This window comes from Pholcus phalangioides, unplaced genomic scaffold, assembly GCF_987345545.1.
Source record: "Pholcus phalangioides strain wild (caught in Gottingen) unplaced genomic scaffold, Ppha-v1.0 ptg000022l_1, whole genome shotgun sequence".
NCBI lineage: Eukaryota > Metazoa > Arthropoda > Arachnida > Araneae > Pholcidae > Pholcus > Pholcus phalangioides.
In genome coordinates, this window is record NW_028301615.1 from 9,426,487 (window position 1) to 9,452,170 (window position 25,684).

General features: G+C 40.5%; 1 protein-coding gene and 1 long non-coding RNA gene across 2 annotated transcripts in view; one reads left to right on the forward strand and one right to left on the reverse strand.

Annotated features, from left to right (window-relative positions):
* Positions 1-25,684, reverse strand: part of LOC149069437 (uncharacterized) — a 529,602-nt gene that overhangs the window by 33,943 nt on the left and 469,975 nt on the right. The gene's annotated exons all lie outside the window — the stretch shown is intronic.
* On the forward strand, positions 3,998-24,122 carry LOC149069439 (protein dawdle-like). The gene is made up of 2 exons (XM_089250009.1): positions 3,998-4,607; positions 22,027-24,122. Exons 1-2 carry the CDS (start codon positions 4,316-4,318, stop codon positions 22,743-22,745), a joined length of 1,011 nt encoding a protein of 336 aa, XP_089106135.1. The 5' UTR covers positions 3,998-4,315; the 3' UTR covers positions 22,746-24,122.

Consider the following 25,684-nt stretch of genomic DNA (forward strand, 5'->3'; position numbering starts at 1 on the left):
TCATTAATGCTGAAATTATTTCTTTCATTGATTCTGGAATTATATCTCATTAATTCTGGAACTGTCTTTCATTAATTTTGGAGTTATCTTTCATTAATGCCGTAATTATCTCTTTCATTGATTTTGGAATTATCTCTATCCTTAATTCAGGAGTGAATTAATTCTCGAATTCTCTTTCATTAATGTTGGAATTATCATTTTCATTCATTTTGGAATTACAGTACCTCTTTCCTTAATTCAGGAGTGAATTAATTCTCGAATTGTCTTTCATTAATGCTGGAATTAACGCTTTCATTAATGCTGGAATTAACGTTTTCATTAATGCTGGAATTATTGCTTCATTAATTTTGGAATTATCTCGTTCATTGATTTTGGAATTATCGCTTCATTAATTTTGGAATTATCTCGTTTATTGATTTTGGAATTATCGCTTTCATTAATTTTGGAATTATTGCTTTCATTTTAATTTTGGAATTATCTCTTCCATTAATTCTGGAATTATCTCTTCCATTAATTCTGGAATTATCTTTCATTAATTCGGAAATTATCTTTCATTAATTCGGAAATTATCTTTCATTAATACTGAAATTATCTCTTTCATTGATTTTGGAATAATTTCATCGATGCTGAAATTATTTCCTTTCGTTTATTATTTTAAACTCCTATTTATACTATTAGAAATAAAGGAGATTGCGCCGATATTCAACAAGTCACGTGATCTTCCGAAAAATGATGTTGGCGACACCGTTCTCAGTGCTGCCAATGTTTAGACCGCTGACGTCATACTCCCTCCAGTAATTGATGAGTATATTCTCTTTCTATAGACAGGATGGCAGGTGTTTTTGTATCATAGTGAGGAAAATAAAAGCGATGGGTGGAATAAATTCTCTTTTTTGAGGAGAAAATAGTTATCAGCTCGCAATCGGAAAAAATAATATTTCTTCTTGAAAAGAGATGACAGTTTGCGAAGGTTTTGCAGTTTCAAATGTGGCAGTTAAATTTTAAAAACCGCTTAAAGAGTCAAATGGGGCCACTAGCATTGAAGTCCAATTTTCAAACATGACTTTAAAATTTTTTTTATTCAATTGTGAAAATTAGTTGCAAAAATTTTCGTGCCAATCGGGTTAATTTTTTTCCAAAATAAAATTTAAAATTAATGAATTCTACTGTAAACATAAACAAGCCACTGTGGTCGGTGTTATAGTGACGGACTCGCGATGCGAGGATCCGGGTTCGAACCCCACAGTGGTGGTCGGCTGAAGTTGGTTTTCTGTGGTTCCCAACTTCAAGGCGCGAATGCGAGCCGATCTCCCCGTTAAAAAGTCTCGCCACAGAGAGCAACAGGCCTACAACGTTACAAATATTCAATCATTACGCTTCAGTCACAATTTGAAGTATACAAAAGATGGCAGCACTGAAATATCATACATAACACTAGCTACACACTCAGACTGTTAGGTGTACACACTCACTTTGTTCCAGACTCTGCCACGAAGCTGGGCTGGAAGAGATCTCGGCAACGGGATAAGTCCGGTGGCAGAGACCCTGGCGTTCATTCATTCATGTAAACATAAACAAGAAAAAAAACGCTTTGGACGCGATTCTCTCGAATTTCAGTTTTTGAGCTCATCCGTTAAGAATGAAAAAAAATTCCAACTGCACCAAAAATTCCAACATTTTGTAGGACTATTTATACATGACAAAAAAGTTAACCTCGAACTTCGATACCTGATCATTCGTTAGAATTTTATGAATTTCAAAGTTTACAAAAATGTATAAATTTCAAAAATCTGAATTGAACATTTTATAAAAGAAGTGCTTTTCCCATGGACTAATTTCTAAATCTCAGGTTCATTTTACTAACACATGGTTCTGCAAAATTTCAGAATTTTTGAAGGCCGTAGTTTTTCTTTTCTTTTAATCTCACGGATGAACTCAGTCTTCAAAAATCGTAATAATTAACAACAGCGTAAAAATTTGAAAAGTGCACGCGCACACATACAACAACAAAAAAACTGGTTTGCTTTCTCTTTTTCTTAGGATTATATGATTGTTTAGTTTAAAAAAACGACAAGTTAGTTATACGTTTGGTGTACGTTCGGTAAATTTGGCAGGATTTTGAAGTTACGTCATCAATTTTTAAAGCTTTATAACTCATCAATTATGGGTCAGATCAAAAACTGAAAAAACTTTTCCATATCAGTTTTTCACAAGGAATCACGTGTGTAATTATTGGGCGATCGATAGTTACCCTCCTGTATGGATCCAGCTTCATAACCAACGACCTTCAACCTGTTGTCCTTCCCACTTTTCCTTGGCACCCAGTAACGACTAACAAGTGCCTGTGCCAGAACCAGGTTAGTGAATTGACCGTTTTTGAAAATATATTTTGGCCGATTCTCCCTTATGTAAGAGTAAACTGCTTCAAAATTATTGTTAAATTTGTGTCACAATTTATTCGACACTGTTCGAGGGTGGGTTTTATAATTTTTTTTCACTTTTTAACAATAAAAGTTTTACAATTAATTTTTGATAACAACTACATCACAAATAGTTTCTGTTTACATTCGTTTGATATTTTTGCATGTTAATCCATGTGAATAAGTAGCCTATTCCATGGTAAATGAACTTCTAGTATTATACAGCACGTACTTAAATTTCACCACCTTCGACCAAGGTAGTCAAAGACAACTTTGAACAAAAAGAGGTCTTTTTTCTCCAATTATCAAAATTTAAACAAAAGGAAGATCCCGGCCATTGACGTTGATCTGATAAAGCAAGGGATGATTAAAACAAATATTCGATTGGGAAGTACGCTTTGAAAAATCTCTGGGCTCGTCATTGCCGAAATCAAAGGTTTTAACCACTTCACATACAAGCTTTTGGCAAGAAATTTAAATCATCTCTATATATCGTATCAGCGATAAATCAGGTAACCTTGTCCTAACCTAACTTCCCGTTAGAAAAAGAAGAGGGGGGAAAGAAAAAACGCTAAAGTAACAAATATAGAATAAATAAGGATACATAATCAGGAAGATACCATTATGTGTGTGTGGGGGGGGGGGAATCATGAACAGGAATAAAGAAAGAAGAGAAAGGAAAAGCAACTTCTGCAGATAGGGTTACGAAAAAGCTTCACGATGTTCACGATGATGTAGAGAGGAAAGCAAACATAGAGAACTTGTTCGAATTTATTCCTTTGGTGTTTGGACGTATTATTAAGTGATCGTGAAGAGGTGAGATAGTTCGTAAATGTCAGTGAAAGGATTAATATGAGAAACTGTCCCACGGACAGTACGACCATTTATAAAGTGTCGACCCACACCATTGTCCAAAGTATCTTAGACGCCTATATATATATATATATATATTCCCCCCTAAAAAACGAAGCATTATTTCATTATTGGTAAAAAATCAACATGACAACTCGTCAAAAAGCTGATGATCTAAACAGTCTCTGCATTTGTTTTGTTAAATTTTTGTTTGTTTGCATTCTCCCTGCTTCGAATAAGCACCAAAAATAAAAATGTTGAGAAGTACTCGGATGGTGAAATAAAAAAGGAAAATTACACAAAAAAGCAAAAAAAAAAAGCGAAGACAGAAGCAAACTGATTTTTTTCCAGGAAAGGAGTATTTTTGTCCAGACATGGCAATTCGGCTTTTGCTATTTTTTTCTCTTCGCACTTCTTATTGTTCAAACTCAATGTGATCCCGCAAACAAAACATTCCAGTTTATCTAACAGATGGGAACAAAAACATACAATAAACAATGCATTGCTTATATTGGTAAAACGTACGTAAGCGATTGTCTAAATTTTTAAGAAAAGCGTTTGAAATTCGTTGATTCTTTTTTTTTCGATCGCGCATTTCGCTTTCTATAGATTCGATGTTTTATCTAGATTTTCGTGACGCGATCCCGAAGCCGCTGACATCAGGAGGTCAACTCCAAGACACCATAGGTTAAGAATATAAATAGCGCTGAAAAAAAATGTGTAATACTATTTCAATTACGTTATAGGCAAGTGCAACTCCCGTCAAATACGATCTAGAAATAAGTAATTGAGACTGAGTTTCTCTGTAGAAAGAAGTAAAGCAAATGTTAAATGGATGTAAAACAAATTTGCCGAAAAGATCCAGATAAGATCAAATAGCTGAAACTTCATAAGTTAGAGATGTATCGCTACCAAAAGTCAGTTCATTCTAAAACAATTGTTTTTTTAAACTTCGATAGCACGCACCGTCAATACCCGTACTAATTGGTGACGCAATCGTCAAACGAACTGTTCGCTTTCCCACCGATCGTGATTATCCCAGTATGAAATTTCAGTATAGCGCACTCGTATTGGTTATTTTTTTGTCTTCCGAAAAAATGCTGATAAACTCGCATGTAATCAAAGACGATAGCATCAGCAACAAAGAAGACGCATCTCCACAACTAAACTCCGAATTGGTCCGCCAGATAAAGACTGATATCCTCAACAAATTGGGTTTGAAAGAAGAACCGAAAGTTTTGTATCCTAAGCCACCGTTGCAGTCCTTAGGACCACCATTAGTCTCGCAACAAACTACGAAGGGTCTACAGAGTTTTGCCATTTTTTCTGAAATTGGTAAGTTGTTTTTTTTCTCTCTCTTAAAAAACAACAATAAGACTGGTATGTTGCATTGGAACTTTCACATGAATATAATGATACCTCGGCTAAGAAAGATAATTAATTCCAGGATCACATTCGCTAGCCAAAACGCGATTTGCCATAGGTTTCTGTGGAAAATCGCTTATTTCGTTCTAAGTGCTGCCCAAAAAGTTTAGATCGAGTTTCATAAAACACAGAGAAGCACTATAAAAAATGCAAAGTGACTGAAAGCTGAAAACTTAACAATTAGAAGAGGAATTCACAGGAAGATGAAAAACTCTGAAGATCTTTTTATTCTACACTATTTAAACAACTCAGTTGGTTTCATGGGTCAAAGTGAAAATACAAATATGTGCGTGTGGTGGTGTGCTATGTGATATGTTCAGCTCATTTCTCTGTCCCATACATACAGATGAAATAGATAATGTCCTGGAATGTCCAAATCATTCAGTTTGATGCTGAGAGTTTTCACTGCGAGCACGGAAAACATTCAAGTCTAGACTTCTTTTTTCTTTTTTTTTTTTGAAGCATTTTCTAATATCTTAATCGTTTCATAAAATAACATACTCTACCCTCTGTTACTCTTTTAGAACGTTTTTGAAAACTTTTGGTAGAGTATCTGAAGGAGTATATTTTGTGTGCGTGCGTGTGTGTGAGGGTAGAGTATCTGAAGAGGAATTCCAAAGTGGACATAAAGTAATCGGGTTTGAATAATAATAATTTTGGTGATATTTGCGGCAAAAATTCAGTTCACAACGTGGCTGCCATTTGCCAGTGTCAAAATTGAGTGGATAAATCGGAAATAATAATAATAATAAATTGTTTTTAAACAAATGAACTAGCGGATTAACTTAGAAGCACTTCAACACAAACATAGCTTTTTGAGAATTTCAGATATTTAACACATTCTTTTCCACCATGTTACCTGATTCGAATGGTATTACTGATACAAGTTTTTTGCACGTGTTTTTTCTTTTTTTTTAAATTACAAGCTACTATATTTTGCTACAGCTTATTGCTACCTATTGCTGTTCAGAAATTTAATCCTTCACCCTAATAATTGATATTCCCATATTTCCAAATTATGGCTGTCATTGCATAGGTCAGTAATAACCATCGAGTCCATCTAAATTACTTCTCATCGGGTGCGGTAGCCCAGGTCGATAAGATGCTCGCCTAAAGTACCAAAGTATGTTTAGATGAGTCGCGTGTTCGATACCCGGTTCGTCCTTGTCAGAAAAATTTCCTGACACAGGGATACAACAAAAAAAAACGGCGACAAGACCGCAGGAAAAAATTGCTACCGCAAGGAGTCCCCCATCGAAGTATTAGCGCATTTACTCCTCGACGAGTATAAAAAACCAGCCTGCCGTTCGGAATCAGCAATAAATTGTAGGTCCCGGTCTAATTAGCCCTCGTGTGCAGAAAATGACCGTGGTGCGACAAAAAATAATCAAATGATTACTTCTCATTAAAGAAAACCTCCTTATCCCATTTGGCACCGAAAGATACATATCATGCTGTTTGGCTAATTTGCATCATTTTTCTCTGAATTTTTTTATAAGGAGAGGTCGTACTTTGGTTTGGCATACCAGAAATTTGAAACATTTGAACTTTTTTTTTAAATCACATTAGGCACACTTCAACGTGTGCGAGGCAAGTTATATTTCTTCTGAATTACATTTTCTTTTTCACGTAAAAACTGAGAATAATCGTCTTTTTTTTTTTTTTTTTTTTTTTTTATGAATGGTAAGAGAAAAAAAGCCCTCTTGTGCAAGCTTTCAGTCCATAATTCTCAAGCCCCTGTAGTGCTGCCCGCACGATGGCGTATCTTCCCAGCTTGTATAATTATTATTCTATTTTCTGCTGGTGGCATCACAACAGAAATCGGGAGTCAAAGGCGTCTGGATCTGGTTGTTGATGGTTGATATTGTCCTACTCAACGACACGCGTGTCTGTGTCTCACCATGCACGGGTCACATTTTTCTCTACCAGCATTCCCGTTTGTATTATGTAAATATTATCCGTTGTAAATAAAGTGTAAATATATAAACGAAACCATTTCATAGATCGACTAATGATTGGCGACATCGGACTTAAAACAAAAGAAACCACCATGGCAGAGGTGAGTGGCGTTGTTATATCGCCATTCAACGTGCGTGATGTGTGACGAGTTGGCTGCTCCGAAACCGATAACAGAGTCAAAACAAAATACAACTACATCGTTGCAAATCTTCCTCCAGATAACGCATCACTAGCACGAGACATTCTCATGAACCCGCCAGCTTCGGAGCCTTAAAAATATACTTATTAGCCTTATACGAAAAACTAAAGCGCGAACTAGTCACACGTGTTGTAGTGAATCCTCGTCTACACAGCTTAGGAAACTTCTCGCTTGTGAGGCATTAGGAGATCGGAAACCGTCTGACATTCTCCGTGAATTAACCGACTCACGGTTTTAGGGTGTTGAGAAAATCGACTTGAAAAACGTTCAGGTAATTGTCACAAAACTACTTCGAAAAAAATCCAACCATTTTCCCTTCCCCCCGTACAAACAGCGGGATATCGGATTTAGTGTTGTGTGGTTCAAAATTTTTGTTCCGCCCACTGTTGAATGCTTCTTTGTAGCAGAGGAAGAGAAAAGGTGTGTTCTCTCGTAAAAGAATTCAAACTAAGTACAATACTTGGCTTTTTGTGGGCTCGTCTTTTTTCCCATTCCTCTGCCAACGTATTTTTTACTTTCAAGTAAAGGGCAAAATGGAACTGATAACACGAGCGCTGATTTGAACGACTATCAAATTATTTTACTCAAAAATTTTAATAAACTTACCGTATTCCCACGCCTTGGCCGGCATGCCGTAAAACACGAGGGCACCAGCTTTTTGAATGTTGTGGTCTCGGCCACTTTCCGCATGCCGGAAAAAGTGAGGGCATGGCTGCGACCTTCTGATCGACGCGCGTTAGGGTTTTGATCAGAATATTTAAAGCCGCTCCCCCTACATTTATCGTTCCCCTCTCTAGCACTGCTTATACTAGTTTGGGTCTTTGACTCACGGAAGCTATTGCTAGACGTTATTGTTTGGCTTGGTAGTTTACAACGATGCCGTATGTGATAATATCCTGGTGATCCTGGATTGCGTCACCTGGCACCGGAAAGTTCGACTCGTTCGTTCCTGCGGAAGCGTAAGTCTAGTACTTTCCTGCCTGTCGGAGTAACTCGTGGTTGCCCTTGCACCGATTGGTGATGAAAGCTTCTTGCGGATCAGTGGATTTCGCTATAGACAACAGGGCGTGGATAGCCAGAAACATGACGTGGATAGTCACGGACGCGACCTGTTTGGTTCCTGAGACGTCTTGACGGATCCCACCGCTGGGGTTCGGATGTCATATCACCATGGTGAAGTTTGCCTTCGGGAGTGTTCCCTCCCCCTGGACAGTTTTAATCGTAGACTCGTTCACAAAGTGGAATCGCTTCCGAGTATTTTCCCCAAAGAACCATTGCCTTCGCTTGAGGTCCAACACGATACCAGCTTTTTCTAGAAAGTCGATTCCCAAAAGAGTTCTGTTACCGACGATTCCAGGAACAACTATAAATTTCGTCCTTAGTCGCTTCCATTGGATGTTGACCAATACCGTTGTGGTCAACACATTCACCATTGATTGCTGTCCGTTTGCAAGACGCATCTCGATAGTTTCCCGATGGAATTTGGCGTTTTGCTCTTTCAAAATACGATGCAGAGTATCACTTGCGATACAGTGCGTAGCACCGCTGTCGGCACAGGCAGTTCCCTATTTGCCATTTACATGAATTTTTAACAATGCTACAGGTTTTATTACAGAAGAGCATAGATTCAGTTCCAACTGACCAAACTGAGCGGTTGTTGCTGTCGTTTCAGGATTACAGGTCGGTCACTGCGCTCTAATTACTCCCGGATATCCACATCCATAGCAGCTTACAGGTCGCTGTTCATCCAGGATGATCATGGGAAGTGTCTGTTCATCTACACGAATCACTGGTTTTGATGACGTCCATGGATATTTCCTCGGTGTTTGCTTTCGACGACCCTCGACATGGTACTGCTGGTTGAATTTCTTTGTGAAAGTACTCCTAGCATCTTCATACGCGTCGAGTTTCTCCGCTAGTTCCGATGGGGAGATCAACATGGCCCATACATCGATGAAATGTTCTTTCACTTGTGGAGGACACTTCTTCTTCATCTGATCAGCTATGACTAGATTAATCAAGTCCTCGAATGTTGTAACCTTAACTTCTGTTAACCACCCTTCAAGATACGTAGTGTTTCGCGCTCGTGTTTCTCCCGTTCAAAGAGATCAACAACACCACCTACGTTGCCGGATAGGCAATTTTGTTGGTACCATAAGACATTTGGCAATCAAGCCAGAAGGTGCACTTCACCATGCAGATTTACAAAAAACGGCGAAGACGGAGAGTATTCGCGACATGCTCCCTACCAACAACATCTCGTCGCTTATTTGTAGTCGATCGAAGCACCAACATTTCATTCCTTGTAGACACCGGATCTGACATTTCAATACTCCCAGCATACAGCACTGACAAACGTCAACCACTCTTCCCCAACTTTCCGCTGCAAATTCGTCTCCAATAAACGTCTATGGTGAGCGAACAGTCACTTTAGATTTTCAACTCAGTCTTCCGGTGGACTTTCCTCTTGGCCGCGGTACCGAAACCGATTCTTGGAACTTATTTCTTGTACAACTTCAATTTGCTTCCGGACTTACGACGACGATGTCTCCTCGACATGAGGACGAAATTCACTGCACACTGTCAACTAAAGAAGTCAGAAGTGCACTCAATCAAACTTTTCGACGGTGACGCAACTTATCGAAGCCTGCTCAGCAAATCTTCGCTGAACTCCAAACCGTGCTGTGAGCATATCATCGAGACAACAGATAGGCCAATTTTTGCTAAAGCTCGCCGTCTCTCTCCAGAAAAGTTATCTTGCACCAAAAAGCAATTTCTGGACATGAAAAAAAAAGGATTATGTCGGCCATCAAACAGTGCATGGGCCAGTCCAATTCATATGGTCAAGAAACCTAACGGTGCGTGGCGTATCTGCGGTGATTACCGTCAGCTAAATAAGATCACCACACCAGACAGATATCCCATTCCTCATATCCATGACCTAACCCACATGCTTCATGGGACTGCAATATACTCGACCATCTACCTCGTTTCGGCGTATCAACAAATTCCAGTGGCAGTAACTAACGTGCCCAAGACTCCCAAGACTGGCGTCATCACGCCTTCCGGGCTTTATGAATTTCCTTTCATGCCCTACGGACTTTGCAATGCCGCCCAGACATTCCAGAGGTACATCGACCAAGTGTTGGCTGGTCTCAATTTTTCAGCGGGATATATAGATGACATCCTCATCGCATCAACCAACTCTGAACAGCATAAACATCACCTGGACATAGTTTTCAAACGACTGGCCGAGCATGGTCTAAAGATCCACTCTCTGAAGTGCAAATTCTTCCAAGATGAAGTCACATTTCTGGGACACAGGATATCATCAAAAGGGATTTCTCCTCTTCCTGATAGTGAAGGCGATAAAAGATTTCCCAAGACCGGCAACCATCACAGAACTTCGACGTTTTCTAGGAATGCTGAATTTTTATCAAAGATTCCTTCCTGGGTTAGCAGAAATACAAGTTCCACTATGTTTATATCTTCAAAATAAAGTCAAAAGCAACGCGAAGATCGAGTGGACGGAAACATCAAATCAAACTTTCGTACGTAAATTGCAAGCAAAAACTCATTTCTGCAACCCTTCTTGCTTTTCCACATCCATCAGGCGAACTCTCTATCATGGTAGACGCATCCAACACAGCAATCGGTGCTTGCCTACAACAGCTTGTCAACTCGTACTGGCAACCTCTCGCTTTCTACTCCAGGAAGCTTATCAAAGCTGAGATGAATTATAGCGCTTACGACAGAGAGCTATTAGCAGCGTATGAAGCAGTGAAACAGTTTCAACATATGATCGAAGGAAAACATTTCATCCTCTACACCGACCAGAAACCTTTGACGTTTGCGTTTTGTCAAAAGGCTCACAAGACATCTCTCAAACAAATACGACACCTTGACTTCATCGGACAGCATACACCACCGACATACGACACGTATCAGGCGTACAGAACCAAGTCTCTGATGCTCTTTTTAGAATACAAGCCATTGCATGTCCTCCATCAATAGGCTATTCTAAGATCGCAGAAGCTCAAGTGACCGGCAGCGAACTTGACTCTCTCAAGCATTCCTCCTCATTAAAACTTAACATCTGCAATTTAGTTGGTATAGACAAACCACTCTCGTGTGACACATCCTACAATCGAGTACGTCCATATATACCGAATACTCTTCGAAGACACGTTTTCGATGTTCTTCACAATCTATGTCACCCAGGCATCAAAGCCACGACACGACTTGTCTGCAATCGCTTTGTATGGCCTTCAATTCGGAAAGACTGCACCACCTGGACTCTATGTTGTGTGCCTTTCCAAAAGTCAAAGGTGCACACACATACTGTTTCCGCTCCAGGAAAAGTTGAAATGCCAGACGCTCGTTTCAAGCACGTTCACATCGATATCATTAGTCCACTTTCGTCATCCCAAGATTACACATATTGCCTCTCCTGCATCGATCGATTCAGCCGTTGGATCGAAGTCTTACCGATGAAGGACATGACAGCAGCCACTGTTGCTTCAACTTTCTATTCTGGTTGGATCAGTAGTTTCGGAACCCCAGAGAAAATAACAACAGACCAAGGTCGACAGTTCGAAAGCTTCATCATTCACGAACTCACCAAACTCCTTGGCATTCAGCAAATCAGGACTACACCTTACCATCCTCAAGCTAACGGGATGATAGAAAGAGTTCATCGACAACTGAAAACAGCTCTGATAGCTAGGACAAACAGGAACTGGGTGAACACACTTCCAACAGTCCTGTTAGGGCTACGATCCTGCTACAAAGAAGACCTCAAAGCCACACCAGCACAACTCGTATACGGCACAGAGCTCAGATTGCCTGGCGATCTAATCACCAACAGTAGTAACAACATACCGTGTCCCACAGAGTTCGTCTCTATTCTAAAGGACCAGATCCAGCAGCTACAACCAGCTCCTGCAACGGCGCAAGGGGAAAATAGACTGTACATACATTCGGAATGAATAACACCACCCACGTCTTCCTGCGGTCAGACTGTTGGCTCCTAAGGAAATGGCCGCGGCTTCAAATCAAAGTATTCCGGGATTTTACTAACGATTTCAAAAAAACAGACTTTATTCGAATTTAGAACATTTACAAACGTAGCCTAAATACGCCTACTTTCCTCTACCATCCATTAATTCAATCTCTCCAATACTACTGCTCTCATACTTTTTTTTTAAGCTTCACGTTCTTACAGATCGCTCGTTCGCTCGAGCACAAAGTCACGTTACATTTCTTCCTTTTCAGCGACTGTTCAACAGCTTCCTACAAGACACAGTGAAACGAGCACTCGTCCCCACTTACAACGGACCGTACGAAGTGCTGAAACGTGGTGAGAAGACATTTTGCCTTCTCATAAAAGGAAAACCTTCCACGGTATCGGTCGACAGGTTAAAACCTGCCTTTCTGCTCACCGGCAGTGTGCCTCAACCAACCAACAAAAACACAGATGTATCCGTGCCAAAAACTTCCTCCATCGTTCCTGGCAAAGTGAGATAGCCCCTCTGAAAATATGTATGATGAAGATCAGCGACGGCAAACACGGGTGCGTGCCGATTTCTGGCGCAGTGTCGAGTCGCTTGATAAATGAAATGTTAATATGTCCGACGGCGTACGACGCACTCTTGGGAAATGTACTAGTTCCAAGTCCGATCAATGAGCCAAGCCGTAGGGACGGTGTATGTACTTCACCTGCCGATGGCAAACAGAAGGCCAACAACGGCAATAACAACGATTTTTGCATACCTAACGAAGAACTTGAAGAGAGGATCATATCCCAAGTAGAGAGCTACTTCACCGACTTCAACATCATGAAGAACAACTTTCTGCTGAAACAAATCCAGAAGAACAATTAGGGCTACATCAGCCTGAGGTTGGTCTCATCTTTCAGGAAGGTCAAGACCCTGACCAAGGACTGGAGGGTCGTCCGGTACTGTCTCAGGAACTCGAAAAAATTCCAAGTCAACGGAGGAGGCACTAAAGTGCGCTGGATTGTGCCCGTACCGGCTTTCGAGACCAGATGCGCAAAAATGATCCTGGTCTGCAACATGCCGTTCGAGGAAATGACACCCGAGTCAGTGTCGCAGTTTATATCAGAACACGGAGAAGTCGTCGACGTGGCAGTCGTCAATCGACGATCTAAGATACCGGATGTCTGTACGAGGCGCTGTCTCTGCGTCAACGGGAATATGGTGAAGAAGACGTTCGCCCTTATCAAGTGCAAACCGACTAGAAGCCAACCGGTTAAATCTTCAATCGATAACAACGGCGTGCCCAGGAATCAGGGCAGGGAAATGCCATCCTTCTCTTATGCCGGTGGTGACCACCACCCCATGAACTCTTGGATGAACAACCGTTATTTGCCATTCAAGGATGGTATGGCCGCCGCCGCCGCCAAAGTAGCTGCTGCTGCACGATACAACGCTCGCCTACCGGATAGTGTCATGCGTTGGCCTGAGGCACCCGGAAGGGGGATATGCAAGGTAATGCCGACGCCCTGTCATGGTAGCCGTGAGAAACCGAGTTACGCTCTTGAAGCATCATCATCATTTAAAAATGATGGATGTGCTTTTCGATGATGGGACGTGTAAGGTTCAGGAGAAAAGAGGTTGGAAAAAGGCCGAGGAGAAACAGGAGTCGCGAGAGAGAGAAACGAGAACGTTTTGAGACATTCGAAAAAGAGAGAAGGATAAAAGTTTGTACCGAAGAGACAGGACGGTTTCATTGGAGGTGTTCGATAATAAATTAAATAAAGTGTTGTTTTCTTCTTTTGGGAGTGTAGAATCCAGTTATTTCGTCCTGGAATCGTAGTGGAGGTACAGCCGAGGACCTACGACTGATAAGAAGTCGGGGGAAAGTTTACTGTTCCGAAAAGCATCCTGAAAAAGACGACCAGCAAAAATATTTGGAAAAACCGTCTACGTTCATCGAAGTGCATGACTTTTAAAATTTAATTTTTTTTTCTCTTCTGTCCTCGTCCTTCGGACTTTCTTTTCTTTCATTTTTTAAACCGAGCACAACTCAGGTCTATCACCATTTATGGGTGATTTACTACCTAGTGAATTGTGCCGGAGGTGTAACTGTGTGTGTACCTAACAGTCTGAGGGCACATATAGTGTTGTGTGTGATTTTTCAGAGCTGCCATCTATATTTCAGAAGTGAAGTGAGTGATGTATTATGATTGAATTTGTGCTGTTTGTAGGTCTGTTGCTCTCTGTGGTGAGACTTTTTAACGGGGAGATTGGCTCGCATTCGCGCCTTGAAGTTGGGAACCACAGAAAACCAACTTCAGCCGACCACCACCACTATGGCGACGGTGGGGTTCGAAACAGGGTCCTCGCGATGAGAATCCGTCACTATGACCACTCGACCACCATAGCGGCCGTCCTTCGGACTGCAAAGGGGGTACTGTAGTGCTGCCGGCACGATGGCGCTGGTGTATCTTCCCAGCTTGTATAGTTATTCTATTTTCTGCTGGTGACATCACAACAGAAATCGGGAGTCAAAGGCTTCTGGCTCTGGTTGTTTATGGTTGATGTTGTCCTACTCTCCGACGCGCGTGTCTGTGTCTGGCCGTGCACGGGCCACATTTTTCTCTACCAGCATTCCCGTTTGTATTATGTAAATATTATCCGTTGTAAATAAAGTGTAAATATATAAACGAAATCATTTCATAGATCAACTAAACCCCCCTTTATGAAACTTCAACCAAGAGTTGTTAATCTTTTAATTTTTCTCGAAATTTCATGTCTAGGCATCACAGTTACTCTGAGAGCAAGTATTTTGCCTTTTTATTGTCAAATAAATATGTTGGCTGGCCTTACGTCTTATTGCATTGAGGAATTTGATCAATCCTATGATGATACCTAAAACACTTTTGTTACACGCGACTGAATATTTTTAAAATCGATAAAATATTTTTGAGTGATTGGAAAAATGTTCTGAACATCCGAAACTAAATCGTGAAGAAAGCTGACCATCAGCTTCTTCAAGTTCTTAACACATTTTTACATAAAATCATTATGAAATGCAATTATTTTGTACACACAAATACACTCATGTCCATAAATTAAGGATAATTCAGAATCACACGGAAATCGAATTCTAAAGTAAAAATTTCACCTGTAGAATTATCACACACATCTGCAGGAATGATATGCAAATTTCAGGAAGCCACCAGATGATGCCGATAGTACGTCACAATGACGAGAGTGTAAGAGGGGGGGTGTATAAGGAATGGTGGCAAAGAAGTAAAATTGTTCACAAGAGTTCTGTAAGGCGCTCAGTGCCATAAGCGAATAGTTATGACACAGAGGACGCATGTGAATGATTTTTTACGTGGTAGAATTATCGGCCGTCTCGAATGTGGGCGTACTCAGATGGAAGTATCCGAGGAACTTGGAATTGCCCAAAGTGTCATCTCTAGGCTTTGGCAACGATTCCAAGATAACGGAAATGTCAGTAGACGTTACAGTACAGGTCGCCCCCCGAGTTACAACGCCGAATGAAGACCGGTATTTGGCAGTAACTGCCAAAAGAAGCAGACGGAGCACAGCATCCGACCTGTCTCGTCAGCTATCTGCAGCCATGGGTACCACAGTTTCAAGGCCAACCGTGTACAGACGTTTGGGAGATATTGTTCTATATGCTCGCAGGCCTGTCAGATGTGTTCCGCTCACGGCAACTCACTGTCGGCAGCGATTAGCCTGGAGTAGAGAACATGCAATGTGGACATCGTCACAGTGGGCTTGTGTGATGTTTTCCGACGAGCCCAGTTTTAGCTTGCAGTCTGATTCACGTCGGACTTTCACATGGAGAACGTCAGGTACCCGTTACCACCAAGACAACATCATTGAACGACACCGTTACGGTGGTGCAGCATTGCTCGTTTGGGGTGGAATTATACTGGGTTCCAGAACAGATCTGCCTGTTCAAACCGGAACCATGAAAGCCCAAATTTATCGGGACATCATTCTGAAACAACATGTACGTTTGTTTAGGGGTGCCATGGGCGCAGAATTTGTGTTTATGGATGACAACGCCCGTCCTCACCGAGCAAACATCGTAAACGAATGCCTTGAATCACAGGATATAACCCGTATGGAATGGCCAGCATTCTCGCCTGACTTGAATCCGATAGAGCATGTGTGGGACATGCTTGGGCGACGAGTTGCAGCCCGTCAACCCCCTCCTACATGTGTACCGGAACTTCGGAGAGCATTGCTTGCTGAGTGGAGTGATCTTCCCCAAGATCAGATCGATAATTTGATACTCAGCATGCCTAGGCGTTGTACGGACTGTATTTCATCGCATGGGAGACAGACAATGTATTAACCATCATACCAACCATGCAATAGTAAGTTTTTGTAAAGGAGATATTTTTTGCAATTGCTCCAGGGAGCAAAAATCGTAGTTTTTATGAATGGTATCATACATACACCATCGCTTTTGTTCTTTATCTTTTGTTTAATAAATGGGCTTTATGAATAAGTAACGTTTGTTTTGTTTCTGAACCTTTATTTGCCGGAGCTGGCATTATCCTCAATTTACGGACATGAGTGTATTTATTAACCATACTTTAAATCTATATATATATATATTAAATAACATGTCCCGACTGATTCATCATCTCCGAGCCGAAACCGCTGAAGCTATAAATATCAAAGTTTGTCAATAGTTTTGTTTAATGACATAAAGACTCACTAAAAAAAGGGGCTTTTCGAAATTCGATCCCTAAGGGGGGTCAAAAGAGATTTCCACGGTAACAGAAAAATTACGTCAAGCCGGAACAGCTGAATCTAAAGTCGTGAAATTTGGTCAGAAGTTTTATTTCACTAAGAAGGGTTTTTCGAAATTCGACCCGTGGGGGGGGGGGGTCATAAGGGAGTTCAAATGTAACAGAGAAAAATCACTCCAAGCCGAAACCGCTGAACCTATTCATGAAATTTGGTCAGAAGTTCTGTGCCATGACGTTAACAGCTACTAAGAAAGTTTTTCTTCTTTTTCAAGATTCGACCCCGGGGGGTGGGGGTGGAAATTCAAATATAACATAGAGGAATCACTCCTAATCGAATCCGTTGAAATGAATGAAATTTGGTCAGAGGTTTTATTTCATGACGTAAACACCAACTAAGAAAAGGTTTTTCGAAATTCACCCCCTAAGGGGAGTCAAAAGTGGGTTCAGAGGTAACATAGAGAAATCCTGATAAGCCGGAACCGCTGATCCTATAGTCTTGAAATTTGGTCAGAAGCTTTATTCCATGATGTGAAGACTAAATAGGAAGGGGTGTTTTTCCAAATTCGACCCTTAACGGGGCTTATAAGGGGCCGTTCATGTATTACGTAAGCAAATTTTCAGCCATTTTTGACCCCCCTCCCCTACTTGTCAGCAAAATTTCGTCAGCACTGCCACCCCTACCTCCTAACACATATTATTGGGGATCAGAAACGTACGTAGGAGGGGGGGGCATGGGGACTCGTGCGCTTTCCCCCCACAGACGAAAAAAAAAAATTTTTAATGCAAAAAACATTTTATTTTAAAAATTAAAATTTCGAAAGAAAATACCTTTATATGTTATTATAATCGATTTCTGTTAATTTCATTGCCGTTTGAAGAACTCAAAACTTCTCTTTAAGAAATTCATTGCGACCCACCCTTCTAGCCATACATGGTAAACCCTTGAACCGCGCACCTGTTGTGGCTTGCCCCCTCAAACCTAATTTCGTAAAAATGAACTAAGCGGCACATTTACAGATCGCTTAAATGACCCGTGGCACAATTCCAGAGCATTTAAGTGGAAGGTGGCACATTTTCATATCGCTGAAGTAGGCCCGTGGCACATTCAAAGATCACTTAAGTAACCCGCGACACAGTGACAGAACACTTAAACGATCCGTGGCACATTTCGAGATCCCGTGAGTGACATGTGGCACAGTTTTAGAGCACTTAAGCGGCCCCCAGTGCGGTTCTACATCACTCAAGTTACCCGCGGAACATTCCCAGATTACTTAAGTGAGCCCCGGCATAATTACGGGTCACTTGAGTGATGCATTGCACAGTTCCAGAGCACTTAAGCGACTCGGAAACATTTCTAGAGCACTTAAAGGTTCCGTGAAACATTTAGAGATCCCTAAAGTGGTTCCGTAGGGGACTTATCAATAGGGAGAATGTTAGTTCAGGTGCCCAATAACTATCGAAAGGTGTTTTTTTTTCCGTTTTTGGCGGACCGAATAAGATGCCATTAAGAATATTTCATATCTTCATAAAGGATGGTTAATGACGTTAGCAACATCCAAACCCCCTCTCCCCCCTTGTCAACAAAATTCAGCAAATCGGAAACCCCCCATCGATGCTGACGTAATACTTTGAATGTATACTTTGAATACTTTGAAAATTTGTTTGGTAGGAGTAGTATATACATGATCATGTAGCAGGTGGAGTCTCCCAGATATGATCATGCCTCCTCGTTTTATTAATGATAATAAAATTTATAAGCAGCTTTAAGTTTATAAGCAGTAATTCTATCAACTCTGCGGTAGTGTAGTGGTTATAGTCATAAACATTAACCTACACTGCTGTAGAGTTTTTAGGAAAATCAGAAAAAGAGATGTAAGAGTTAAAAATAAGCGAGAAACAGTTTTATATTTTTATTTTTAATAATAATGAACAAATGAAGGTTCAGATATGATAATTAATGAAGCGAGGGCATAAACATGATCATAATCATATCTGGAGCCCTCTATTACATGATCATATCTGGGCACAGATATGATCATGTATATACTACTGGTAGGGCCTCAGAAAAATTAGTTGGCCCGGGGGGCCCATGATACTCTTAAGATGAGGCAGCTTTCACGGGCCATTTTATAGTGAATTTATATCATGAAAAAACAAAAAAATGGTGGTAATTTCCCCGGGCCGGAGCGCTGAGAGCCCACCCTTGGGGGGGCTATAGGTGAAATTACAAGCATTAATTTTATGTACTGTAATCACACAATATAATTAATGAATTTTTTTTCATTTCTTTCAGTTTCTTCCCTTTTCTTCCACTGTCTCGGAAGAAATAGTTTTTTTCCGGAATAAACCCAACCTCTCAGAGAAAATGCAAATAATAAGCACGGTCCAAAATCTACACCAACAAATTCAGATAATATTTTAATGTATAATCCGCAGATTAATACTAATTATCCGTGGTACTAAGTAGAGGAAAGGCATCGAATATCGAATAGGGGCTGACCCCTTCTTTTATAGACCAAAGGTAAAAACGTTCATTTCTTCCTAAAATCTACAATATGAACTGAAAATAGCGCTGAAATAGATAATAACATGTTATAAATCGTCAACAAATTACTTTAATTTTCTGGACGTTATGCATGAACTTCAGTCCAGGAAGATGAATTTGATCGGTAATGTTGGTTAGGTTTGCAACATGCTGATTAATATGAAGAAAGCAAACATTAACAAGATCGGTAAAAAAATATTTTTCTATCTTCTTTACACTTATTTCAATTTAATTTTTATAGCAAAATACGTGCATCACGTAAGGGCGAAACTGTTAAGTGGTGATATTTGGGTCTAGGTCAATTCGTCGCGATCAACTTGTCGCGCGACAATTCGTCGCAATCAATTTGTCGCAGCGTCAATTCGTCGTGCTACAAACTCGTCGCGGTACAAATTTGTCGCAGAGTCAGTTCGTCGCGGTACAAATTTGTCGCAGAGTCAGTTCGTCGCGGTGCAAATTTGTCGCAGACTCATTTCGTCGCGGTACAAATTTGTCGCAGAGTCAGTTCGTCGCGGTACAAATTTGTCGCAGAGTCAGTTCGTCGCGGTGCAAATTTGTCGCAGACTCATTTCGTCGCGGTACAAATTTGTCGCAGAGTCAGTTCGTCGCGGTACAAATTTGTCGCAGAATCAGTTCGTCGCGGTACGAATTTGTCGCAGAATCAGTTCGTCGCGGTACAAATTTGTCGCAGAGTCAGTACGCCGATCAAATAAATTTTCAAAATTCAGTTTTCATGGTATTCATGCCACACTTCCCGCTTTCTGGCGGGATCTCCATTTCTCGCAGCGAGGGGCGTTGGGCGAACACACCAAGATGATAAATTACGATAAAATAAATTTTCAAAATTAAATTTTCACCGTATAAGCCGCACTCCCGCTTTCTGGCGGGATCTCCATTTCTCGCAGCGAGGGGCGTTGGGCGAACACACCAAGATGATAAATTACGATAAAATAAATTTTCAAAATTAAATTTTCACCGTATAAGCCGCACTCCCGCTTTCTGGCGGGATCTCCATTTCTCGCAGCGAGGGGCGTTGGGCGAACACACCAAGATGATAAATTACGATAAAATAAATTTTCAAAATTAAATTTTCACCGTATAAGCCGCACTCCCGCTTTCTGGCGGGATCTCCATTTCTCGCAGCGAGGGGTGTTGCGGGAACACACCAAGATGATAAATTAGGATCAATGCCCATCCCAAAGCACAATTTGCCTAAGGGGTCATTCAAGTATTACGTCAGGATCGGGGAGGGAGTTTCGGATTTGTTGACTTTTGATGGCGGGGGGGGGGGGGGTTGAAGGTCGCTTACGTCATCAACCACCCCTTTTTGAAGATATGAAATATTCTAAGCTGCTGGTGAAATTTTGCTGACGGGGGAGGGGATGGGGGTCAGTGTTTTGCTGATTTTTGCTGACAAGGGGGAGGGGGTCAAAAATGGCTGAAAATCTGCTTACGTAATACTTGAATGGCCCTAATTCACTATTGAATATGTATCTGCCATGTAGGGAATACATCTTTGAGGAATTTTTTACCGACAATATATCTAAGGCTAGCATTACGCTATGAAAGTGTTCTAAAAGTCCTTTTATAAAACTTGAAAAATTCAACCAATAAGATTATCTGTTGCATTTGCTCGAATGTAACCTATGAACTTTATTGGTTGGATTTTTTGAGTTTTTAACTTGAGCAACTTATCCGGTGCAAATTAAATTTTGAAAATGTATGTGATCGCAATTTATCATCTCGGTGTGCGCCCCAACACCCCTCGCTACGAGTAATGGAAATCTCGAGAGAAAGCGACAAGTGTGGCTTATCCGGTGAAAATGAAATATTAATTAAATTAAATTATTAATTATTTCAGGTTCTTGTGGAGATACTGTAGTGGTTAATGTTGGTGGGAGTCTCGATTCCACATGGGACAGATACAAGTTTACACTTAAAGACAGCCTCCGCTGTACTGTAATTTGGGGAATATCATAAACACCGACATTTTTTTACAGAATTTTAAAATTTTATCATAGAAAAAATGATTTTTTTAACATTTACAATAATTAAATAATAAAACATTAATATCAATTGTAATTTTAATTTCGATGTAATTTCGATGATTTTTTTCGAAATGACAAAAAAAAAAATTTAGTAAACTGTGTGCATTTCTTGATGGAAAAAAACTTTTCTTCATGTTTATTTTTTCACGTATGAGACAAAAAACCTACATGCAGATCGCGTGACGAGTTGACTCTGCGATAAATTGACGTCCCGACGAATTGGTTACACGACAAATTGTCACTGCGACGAATTTGTACCGCGACGAATTTGTACCGCGACGAATTGGCTCTGCGATGAATTTGTACCGCGACGAATTGGCTCTGCGACGAATTTGTACCGCGACGAATTTGTATCGCGACGAATTGGCTCTGCGACGAATTGGCTCTGCGACGAATTTGTACCGCGACGAATTGGCTCTGCGACGAATTTGTACCGCGACGAATTGGCTCTGCGACGAATTTGTACCGCGACGAATTTGTATCGCGACGAATTGGCACTGCGACAAATTGATGCGCGACGAGTTGAGCGCGACAAGTTGATTGCGACAAATTGACCGGCTACGGTGATATTTCCATGTGACATGATGACAATCATTTTGACATGATTTCTTTCATATTAGTTTAACAAATTTACAAAGACAATTGGTAAATGTGCATAATAACAACATATTATGCATGATTTTACCGATTTATCACATTGACCATAACTTATGCCATTTACGTTTGTGTTTGTAGACGAATGAATCCTTGAAGTTGTCGCGTATGTGAGAATATAACTTAACACCCATTATTCTTTTTTTCTTTTCTGACCTTAGACACCCAAGAAAGAGGAGAAGCGTCTATCCGATTGAATTTCAGTCTGCCGACAGAAATCGATTTCACCAATCAAGTTTTGTACGAGCTGTGGCTCTTCAAAAACAATACTATGGACTCATTCAAACTGAAGAACGCTTCTCCGGACGAAACTTGGGGTTTCAAAATCGATCACCAAAGGATGTATCGCGGTTGGATCAGGTTTGACGCTTCGTCCCTAGTGAAATCTACGATATCGAGAAACTGCATGGACATTCGGATATTCTGCGAGGATAAAGATAATTGTCCCAATGACTTCATATCCACGAGCATCGAACACAGACCCTTCCTGATCGTTTTCAGCGGCGAAGGACAGAGAAAACGAAGGAAGCGCAATGCCGTCGATTGCGTGCAAAATTCGTCGACGTGTTGCAGACAGAGACTGTACATTCCTTTCGAAAGCATAGGGTTTGACAGTTGGATCCTAGAGCCAGAGGGCTACGAGGCCAACTTCTGTCGCGGATCCTGCCGTAACAATATAGAGCTCATAAGGTTCCCTCACGGTAATGTCATAGCAAATTTCATGAGGCAGAACAGGACAGCGGCCGAGACCATGGGCGTGCAAATATCATGCGTTCCCTCTAAAATGTCGGGTCTTCCTTTCATACATCTCAACTCTAACGGAATTTACGTCGAGAAAAATATGCCCAACATGGTTGTCGAAACGTGCGAATGCTCCTAAATCGATGTGCGTGGAAGTTCTGTCATCAGAAGTGAGCATGAAACTAGTCACTCGGACTACGGATCCAACGAACGTGCACATCGCCTGCGGCTCAGTATTAATTATTTACTTCCATTTTTATTATGTTAGATGGATCATCATATTTTCCCGAGGGCGATCCTGATATTTTCATCCAATATGGTTCCTGAACGTCTACCACCAGTGGCTCTCTTCTTCATGAGTGGGAAATAAACTTAAAGGGATCGGGGGGGGGGGCACGATGATGATACCAGTATGTTCATTAGGTCCCATATTTAGGAGGATATTTAGCAATACTTAAGTCGACCCAACCATTGACAACGGCGGAAAAGTGCATTGCTCCATGGCCCCCACCCCCTTATCTCCGTCCAAGCTTGATCCGCTCATCCATAACTCCCCAGAATAGTGTTTAGAGAGCCACTTCAAAGCAATGAGAACAAAATAAATATCGCCAGATAATCGCGGTGCCCTGAAAACATTGGTGACGCTCTTAGTAGCAATAGGCACTTGTTTAATAACTACTGCATTGGTTGGTACACCGAGTACGAAGCATTTCTAGCTAAAACGGAAGAAGTGCTTGTGCTTGGCGGTGATGGCACCCGTACACCTCTTGACGAAAACCATTTCATATCACTGTATGTTACATTTTCTCACTGAACGGAATTGTTTCGAGTGTTAACCGCTTCTCTTAAAAGCGATTGCAAGAAATTCGGATGATGTCTGTTAATCGGCGATAAATATGGTAACCTTGTCTTAACCTAATGTTAGAAAAAGGAAGGAAAGAAAAAGTAGAACAGTAAGAAAAAACAACAGATGAAAGGAAAACAGTATAATACATAAGTATAAAAAGGAGAGATATATATACTTATCTATTCATACTCTTATCTGTGATACTTAGACATAAGTAAGTAGGTACGAAATAGATTTCTCTTTCTCTCTCAGATGTATATAGTAGAAGGATACATTACGGAGGTAAAAAGAACTACTGTTTTCGTAGGGTTGCAACAAAACTTTGCGATGATGAGGAGAGAGGAAGGAAAACAGAGAGAACTTTTTTGAATTTATTCCACTGGCGTGTGGACGCAATATTGTCCTTGATAATATAAGTAGTCAACCACACTCTCTGCTAAATGCCAGCTAGTTCGTCACCAAGTTAATGTTAATCACACTTCCGTATTCACATTAAGGTCAGCATTTCCTGAATCATTGCCGCCAATTTCACACAATGAGAGAATGCAGGCTAGACTGCAAAACGAGTCTGAATAAAATAGCTTTTTGATCATTTTCCTGATAAAACGATAACGTGTGTGAGAGTTATATGCCCACCCGTGTGTTTTGAAAAGAATAAAGAATGTCTTTAAAAAAAACTAATTATTCTTTTTTGTCCGCTCCATGTTTTGTTTGTTTATATTTTGCATTCGTTTTGTATGTCTTTTGCCACAATCAGGAACACGAAAAAAAAGACCACAGCTGCACGCATAAGGACACTTGGTTCTATTTAGATAAAAATTCTACCGCTTTCAATAGTTCAGATGTAGGCATATGTTAAAAATGGCGCTTGGTTCCTTTTATATAAAAGCCGTCCAACTGTGAAACAGCCTGGACAATTGTGATCGGAAAGGAAAGTCAATCAAAGATCACAACAGGACCCAGTTGCAACCTGCCATGTGATTTCTAGGAGAGCAAAAACCCGCAGTTTTTTTTTCAGATCTTATCTCTTGCATTCACCTTTATCTCTGTCTGCACCACATAACGCACCAAAATGAAACGATAATAAAGCTAGTACAACAGGAAGAAACCGGAGAAAAAAATGACTTTTTACTGCTAGTAAAATATTTAGGAACATAGATTTCCTAAACAATAACGCGATGACCAAATGTATTTTAAGATCGGGTGCCACGAAATGTTTCGTGGGTAAAATTATATTTTACCTCATAGATATTGAGGCTGTGATTCCGAATCAGCTGTCAGCATTTTAGATAGAATTTCCGATTGGAATTCTTTTCGCCTGTTCTCAGGAATTTTTTATGATTTCCCGTTCTTCAAATCCCGAAAAAAAATTCTCGAGAAATCATGAGAATCACTTTTGCAACACTTGATACTTGCAATGAAATATAAAAAATTTTAAAAAAAAGATAAATGGGAAATATTCGTTGAAAATTAAATTAATCTTCTCTAACTTTTGGGAATAAAATAGAGCAGTGTTTCTCAAAGTGCGTCGCGGATCCTTGGGGAGTCACCTACCTTTGTCAGGGGTGAGCTGGAGACATTGATTTGTGTGCCTACTCATGCTTTGCAGTAGTGCTTTTTTAAGGGAAAATATCTACCAAACTATTCTGGAAACCCCCATATGAACCATCTGGGGGTCTATTACGCTCACGTCGTTATACAACGAGGTCGTTAGTGACGTCACGCCCTTAACGCAAATTCTCAACGAGCCTCATAACGTAAATCTCAGCGACCATCGTCAGAAACTTGATTTTTCTCATCAACCCGCGGTATGTCGTTATCGTATTACGAAAAACTCCCTGGTCCGAGAGTTGCGTTAGCTCCGGAAGGGATGGACCAATCGGATAATTTTCTCCGCTGCTGATAATCATCATCACTATCAACGAGTGCTGCAGCACGTGCGTTATTATTATTTTATTTGTGCGCGTTTGTGTGTGTCCCTAATTTTCTACGCTGCATTTTTATTTTCATCAAATATTTGAGAAAAATGTAGGCTATGCACGCACATGATACTGGCGCGGGGAAATTTTCTAAATTATTACGTTTAAAAAAAGATTTTCTATCGAAGTTCAATGATGTTATGAATTTCCAAAACGACTATCAAAAATATCATATCTTACCATGTTTTTAACACATTTATCTACCGTCTTGATATTAAGTCAAAATCAAGAACAAGTAACCTTTTATTTACA

What these genes read in the sequence shown, in the direction of transcription:
- LOC149069439 (XM_089250009.1), top strand. Translation starts at nt 4,316, where the DNA reads ATGAAATTTCAGTATAGCGCACTCGTATTGGTTATTTTTTTGTCTTCC. An exon ending in TGCCATTTTTTCTGAAATTG is followed by an intron (nt 4,608 to 22,026) that starts GTAAGTTGTTTT and finishes TTCTGACCTTAG; the next exon opens with ACACCCAAGAAAGAGGAGAA.